Genomic DNA, 7,617 nt, shown 5'->3' with positions numbered 1-7,617 from the left:
TCATAATGAAACAGAATTTCAATTTGCTTTCTCAGCATTGTTGCAAAAGGTATTTTGCTAAACGGATATTAGCGTAAACTGTCTTATTCTATGGTCAGCTTTCTCTTTCACGTCAACTACTGTCATGCAACTGTGAGCAAAAGTTTGAAAAAGATCTATCTGAGCAAGATATTTATTTAAACTGTCTTCTTGTTTATAGCTAGCTACTTGCATAATAGTACATCTCTTTTAATGGCACAAATATTTGAAGGTAACTCTATCGCCCTCTTGTGTACTGAGGTTTTTTACCACCACAGGAAAGAACGCACATCAAATATATACAATGGGATTACTCTCTTGAAATGCGTTGGCCATGCATTTGCATCTGCGTTTATGTACTTGCATTAGTATGTTTCTGGCCTTGCCCTGCTCTTCTCCCTCAGATTCGTTCTTTTTTCTTTGTTAATTTGTTTCATTATATCACCCTTTCATCCTGCTTTTTAATTTTCTTTTCATTTGTTTATTTGATTGCAATCAGAATGGCTTTTGCGATCGATGTAGACACATCGATGCCTCCCACTGGCTGAAACGAACAAAAAATCTGTCAATTATTTCCACTGCTTCCTCCTCATCTCCTAATCTCTCTCATTTTCATTTTTCTTTCTTCTATTCTTCTTTCATGAGATCAAATTCAGGGCAGCTGGCATGGACTCCAAAAGATACCAAAACAAAGCAACAAACAAATATGACGCCCCACATTCAGCGATAACCCATTTCCATTGACACATCAGGCACAATACAAAAGGGAAATGTGTGTAGACATGCAGGTGAAGGGATCTGTGATATGTTTGGCCGTGTGTGAGAGCGGGCAGCGCTGGGTGGTGTTGGGTCTTTGAATTGGGGTGTGTGTGTGTGTTGGGTGCTGTCAGCAGGGCGGGCGGGCGAAAGGAGGAGCCTGGTTGAGCAAACCTCTTTTTTCCTTCTCAAAAATGAATGTTCTTTTTCTTCCTGCATTTTCTCATTCATTCATTTCATATCTATTTAATGGTCATACTCAACCTGTCGTATCCCTTCATTTTGTTCCTTCCATCTTTTGGTGCAACCTTTTTTCCAGCATTCATATTTTAGTCTTATACTCACACACATTCATATATTTGCAAACACTTTCATTAAAAAAAAAACTCCTCTGATCTCACGGAGTCCACTGCGCATAACTGCCCTGAATTTGGAATTTGATATTTTCAGTGATTACAAATGTTTTGAATTTTTAAATTTTTTTAACTAAAAGTTTTTTTTTTTTTTTTTTCTGAATTCTCCCTTTCCAACCCCATGAGTTTAATTCACAGTTTGGTTAGTGTACCTTGTTAACCTTAACACAAAAAACATCTTTAGATCTTTACCAGGAGGCAAAGATAGTTATCATAACCCAAAGAAAATGATGGATTTCCCATTACTCTTTTGCACTTTTTACTGTTAAAAATGAAGTGTGTAATTCCCCAAAAAAATAATATCAAACAGAATTGTAAAACAATGGCTTTTTTTTAATTTTTTTTATCTTCCATTGCTTGAACAAACAGTTAGTCCCAACCCAAACTCACACCACTGGTTGAGCCAACAGTTTGCAGTTCTGTTTTTGGTACAGCTAGTGGTGCAGAAATGGCACATTTTATCTTTAAATAACATGTTTATTATACTTTTATTGACAATTAAAATAAATAATATAGCAAACAATATATATAAAAAATTAAAGCTTTAAAATACAAACACTAACATCAAAACTGTGAAAGCTGACAGACATTTGTGGGTTTTTTCTGTGTGTTTCTACGCGTATGTCGACAGCATACCCAGCGTCAGGCTCCACAGCTTCCAACAGGTTTGTCGGCATCGGAACACGGGACAACAACTTTCTGAACATCCCACAGCAGACTCAGGTACATACACATTTAGTTTATTCAGTTAATCATTTTGACGCATCACTTATCGTTTCCCACAGATGTAACTGTTACAAACAGTTTACAGTGATGCACTTACAATGGAAGTTTAGCAGGTAAGCTGTGAGCAACGCGAATAAACGGTCAAATTATGCTACTAGCCTTTTTTAAGACCTTCTAAAAATGTAAACCTGGTTAATTTTGCAAAAGGATACCAGGAAGAGGCATTGAAGGAAATGTAGTTAGATGAAAAGTGTGCAAACTTCACAAACAGAAATTAAGTTGATAATGCATAACAGAAGTTTATCCACCTAGAAAAATTGTTCAACGTACATTTTTTTTTAAAAACCTGTGAAACTATTTTTGTAATGCTATAACTTTTGATTGCTTTTTCGTATCAACACAAATATTTTCTCAGTTACAGTTGACATGATTGGAAGCAAAACAAATGCAGTTTTTTCTGAGCCACCTTATTTACACCCACAGATATATAAAGTCAAAAACTGAAAATAAGAAAGAAAAAAAAACTACATTTTTGGCTGTTTTTCTTCTTTTCTTTTTCAGCAGTTTCTTAGACTGAGAGTCTCAAAATTTGTCATAATCTATTTCATTAAAAAATGTGAGAAAAAAAAATCTTTATAACAATACTAAACACTTGACCCTCCTTGTTTTATTTTTATTTATTTTCTTTTTTGTCAAGTTATAAGCCTTTCATTTTGGGTATGCCACTGAAACAGGAAACAGAAAACACCTTCAGAGCTTAAAGGGTTAAAGTACAAGATCGATCTTGGTATTTTAATATGATTTAAAACCCTTTAGCCCGCTTACCTGCTAGGCTTCTTTTGTAAGTGTATTTACTGTAAATGTATATCCTGTTTGTTTACACACACTGATAGACAAGTCACAATTGTGGTAACTGACCAAATGCCAAACATGTGGTACACTGACATTAGGTTGAAAATAACCCAAAATATTCCTCTAAATTTTTAACAGCAGCCTTTGCAAATCACCAATCAATCAGCTGGTTTTGATCAGTGCTAGAGTGATGTGTAAGTGCGTGTGGCTGGTAGCAGTCAGCGGCTCTTTTAGGGTTTGCTAAAGGACACACTGCTGACTTCAAATGGATTTTGTGGCCGTGTTCCCTCTCGCACCAGCTATTAAAACCACAGGCATTGACAATGAGAAGCACACACATGGAAACAATAGTTTTCTCCTCCTCCCCACTTATTATAACGTCGCTGCTCATCCCAAAACCAAATGTATTATAAATCATCAGAGTTGTAATCTATCTACACTACCAGAAAAAAGTCTGGACACACTTTACAGAATTCAGTTATAATCCTAAACACCTGTTGATCACCTTTTGAATTTTTAACAATTAGCTGAAATTAGTTTTGTAGACAAATGAGAAATTGTGCCTACATATGATTTTATTACAGAGTAAAGTTTTACATTTTGAAATGGACGAGATGGATACTTGCAGAACTTCCATTTGAGTTCTTTGAAAATTTTGGTAACTTGACTATTATTCTAAAATGTGGAAAATAGTTATAATAATGTTGAGTCCAAACTTTTTGATTGGAAATGTAAGTGGGTTTATTAAGGATACAATTTAACAATCCCCTTCTTAGTTTCATAAAGTCCTTGGTACCGCACATATTCACACACACAGAGCCCAAAATTAAGTAATTAATTGAGAGAATTTTCCAGCTGTAAATACTTCTTACTGGCCATGAAAAAAATTTAAATATATATTTGCCGACATGACAATGGCTTTAATTAGTTGTTTATCCTCAACAAAGCATGCAGGTCATTGAGTGTGTTTACATGCACAACCAGCTTTTTCAAAACGCAAGAAAATCGCGCTTACATGAGATTTGAAATCGTCTGGTTATTCTCTGTTTTTGATGCTAAACGTAAGCAAGCATGCTCACAACGCTTGTGGACTTTGGAAAAGCCGGTAAGAACATCAGTAAAGGTGTTTACAAACAACGCAAAATCAGAAGTAATGGGCAAAAATCTACTTGTGCGATTCTTAAACCGTTTATAAACTTTCCTTATAAAGGAAATCCGTTGAATGAATGTACATGACCTTACACGTTGTCAGTTTATGAAGCATAATCAGTGTTAAATCGTGCATGTAAACGAGCTAACTGTGTCACTAGCAGCATCATATACTGTATGACATAAGTAGGTCTCCGTCTCAGTGAAACGTCCCTTGACGCAGAAATGTAAAGACTCATTGTGATTTTGTTCAGGATATCAGGTTCATTTTGGTTGCATAGAACGAGGACTGTTTAACATATGTGTCGCCACGTTGAATTCTGGAGAGAAAAAAAACTTAAGTATCCTAGTTAAACTTCTGATGATCATAACATTAACCTCTAAAATGCGTGACTTACGACAATAGTAGACAGTTGGTATGTGAGTTGAGTTGAAGAAAGGGTCAGAATTCCTTGAATTTGATTTAAACCATGTAATGTTGCCGTTCCCAGCTGGCGAGTAACACAATTTTTACTCGCATTTGGCACTTTGCGAGTGTATTTTGGACCCTGCATGCACACACACTGATCAAGTTTACTTTTGTTGAAAGTAGTTTTACCATGCAGATCTATGCAACACAAAAAGTTTGACACAGAGGAGAGAGAGAGAGAGAGAGAGAGTGAGTGAGTGTGTGTGTTAGTGTCACGTCCCGACTGTCTGGTTGCCCTCAGCAACCAGACATGATGTCATAGACAGTTGAATATGAACTTCAACAGAAGGCAACTTTAAAAAAAAAGGATGGACACTACTGTCGAGGATTACAAAGAGAAAGCAATAGAAAAGAGTAAAGTGAAAGAGACAGAAAGATAGTGTGGGTTCCTAAAGAATACAAACATTTTAGAAGTTCAACTTCTAGTAAGTCAAAAGCAATGGAAGCTTCTTGAAACCATAACTTCACCACAACTCTTTCATATTTTAAACAAAGTTCTAAACGCAAGCAGGGAAAATGTTAGCTTTTTTTCAACAGTTTATTTTGCCTGTAGAAGTGGCTCTGTAAAAGAGGTGACATCGTCTACTCTGAGCTTAAATCTGCCTGTTTAGATTTGTGCTGTAGCAGTAGGTAAGTGTTTAGTACTGTGTCCACTGTACTCTAGTGGTTATTCTGAGAACTGTCTCAATATAACTGCTGAACTTTGTGGTACAAACTGTCAGGATTTCAAAGCATATTCCTTATAGGAATTGTAAGGAACTCAAGTTTACCCAAAAATGAGACTTCAGTCATCATTTACTCACCCTCATGTTGTTCCAGGCCCATTTGACTTTCTTTCCTCACTAAAGAAGAAGTCTCAGAGCTGCTGTTTTTCATACAATGAAAGTGAAAGGGAACAGACACTAAAGTATTTTCTTTCTGAGCTACGGCAGAGTGCAAGATTTTCTGTGAGTAACTTGACATTTTTTTCGGTTTGTTTCACAAACAAAGCTATCATACGGCTACAGACAGAGCTGTACAGTGTGACTGTATTGCTCACATTTGCGATTAAAAATTACAATATGCAACGACAAACTTTAACCCATTCGCATGTGTGCAATAAGTGTAATTTCTTCCAACGAGGAATGTTGCAAGAACAGGTACGGTGAGTTTCAAGTCTGCTTTGTTATTACCAAATCTCGAGCGCTCGAACTGTAGCAGTTTACTGTGGACACGTTTTCAGGGTCACGGTAATTTTTTTTCAAAGTTGCACGCTGAGAAACGTGCATGGAAGCCTTCACGCATAAAAGAGAGCAGCAGAAACTGATGCCATCAATAAAAACAAAAGATATTATTCTATTTAATGGTCAGTTAAGATTAATGGTTGATGGATACAGGTTTTCAGTGGTCCATTCTTAAATCGTTATAATTAATATGGTAAATTAACACTAATATGTTAATAAGAAAAAAAAGTATTTTTGATTACATAAGAAGAAATAAGGAAATATGTATTTTATGGAGAGGGCAAATCAGCAGTCAAGGAAATGTATCTTGTGATGAATATTAATAGTAATATAACTCTATCATTATATCAAATAAAACATCGATATATCGATTATTGATTGGCACATTATTTTATCGATACATTTTTGAGGCATCGTTGTGTTTACATCAGCTGACGTTTAAATAAGAAGCCAAATTTGTGTGCTTTCAATTCACTGCCAGTTGTATTCCATTCAATGTAGTCTGAAGTAATAGCTTTGGGAGACCACAAGGGGGCGACATAACATTTACTGAAGCCAGTGTCATGCCGATTTTTGACTCCCTTATATGGTTATGGTTAGGGGTAGGTGTAGGTTTTGCCTTTAGGGATAGGGACCAATGACTCACTTCTATGGTTAGTGTTAGGGGTGGGCTTTAGGGATAGGGACTAATCAGGTATCAGGGAGTAAGAATCTGGCGGGGAGTCGGATTTCGGCACAACACCGGTCGAGGCATGGAAGAGCCATCACACACACATTACGAGCTGATGGCAATCCAAAGTGATAAAGGCTTTTGAAATTCTTCAAGAATGAACAAAGAGACGTTGATGAGTTTGCAGGTTAGCGTATGAAACTGCTGTAACTGTGCAAACTGAACGTTTAGAAATGGCGACGTTTATTATGCAATTTCCCTGAATGTAGCCTTGAATAGGTCTTTCATTCAAGCTGTCAAACCACAAAAAGACATACATGTAACTGAAAATACATTGTGTAGGCTGTATCAAATATACTTATACACAATAATTCATCCAGTAATGACCAGAGTAAATAATCTTTGTCCTTTGATAATGATTAGGGGTGAATATTATGGAAAACTTTGGGCAGCCTCGAGAGGCGGCGAGCCCCCGCTGTGTATGTACATTCATAGAAAATAATAGTTTAGAATTTTTACACATGTCGTTCCTCAGTACGCGTCCAGTACATGACCCACTTCAATTAACCCTGCCCGCTCACACTTTACCAAAGTTGTGTTGAGAAATATGTTTGAAAAGACAAAGGCTATTGTGCAATGAGCAGCCCTAATTGTCTCTGGGGGAAAAAAATCACAATATATATATTGACTGATCATCGGGAAAGTCTTCCAATTATCGAAATGTGAAAACGGCATCGATCCCAAGCCTACAAACAAGTCATTTAAATATAAACGATAATATATATGACATGGTATAAAAATAATTTAGTATTAACAGTAGTAGTAAATTGCTGAAGTATATAATAAAAATAGTAATAAATTATTTAAACAATAACAATAAAATACTTTTGACCGTACTGTTCAGTGTGACAGTTCATTTTAATTTGTGCTAATTAATTGTTTTGTTTATTAGCACCAGTGCTAAAACCTAATAAAGCGCACAAGTAATATGGATTACTTTATGGTGCTTTTTATCATTTTTAAGGCTTGACAGCATCTGTCCCCTTTCACATTCATTGTATGGAAAAGAGCATTAAAATTCTGCTACATTTATTCTTTTGTGTTCCATGGAGGAAAGAAAGTCATATGGGTTTGGAATGACATGAAGGTGATTAAATTATTGCAGAATTAACATTTTTGGCTAAACTATTCCTTTAAGATTCATTGGACAAAAGACTAATTTATGCAGAAAATTGGGTGGCAATATGGGGCTAAAAAAAACGTATAAAGGTAAAAACTATTTCCATGAGTTAGTTTGATGAAGTTCTGTTTTACTTAATTTTTGGAGTGACTCATTAATTT

General features: G+C 35.8%; 1 protein-coding gene across 7 annotated transcripts in view; it reads left to right on the top strand.

Annotated features, from left to right (window-relative positions):
• The window catches only part of LOC127443780 (nuclear factor 1 X-type-like), a 140,544-nt gene that overhangs the window by 120,729 nt on the left and 12,198 nt on the right, over positions 1 to 7,617 (top strand). For 4 of the 7 annotated variants that reach the window (XM_051702671.1, XM_051702670.1, XM_051702668.1 and 1 more), the window contains one exon: positions 1,819 to 7,615. In XM_051702671.1, coding sequence (XP_051558631.1) covers positions 1,819 to 2,030 — 212 coding nt within the window. In that variant the 3' untranslated portion in view covers positions 2,031 to 7,615. Of the gene's footprint in view, positions 1 to 1,818; positions 7,616 to 7,617 lie in introns of those variants that run through there. The other 3 variants (XM_051702669.1, XM_051702672.1, XM_051702674.1) reach the window with 2 other exon arrangements.

This window comes from Myxocyprinus asiaticus, chromosome 7 (assembly GCF_019703515.2).
Source record: "Myxocyprinus asiaticus isolate MX2 ecotype Aquarium Trade chromosome 7, UBuf_Myxa_2, whole genome shotgun sequence".
Taxonomy (NCBI): Eukaryota; Metazoa; Chordata; class Actinopteri; order Cypriniformes; family Catostomidae; genus Myxocyprinus; species Myxocyprinus asiaticus.
Note: the sequence above shows the minus strand (reverse complement) of the source record. Positions and strands in the feature narration are given on the sequence as shown.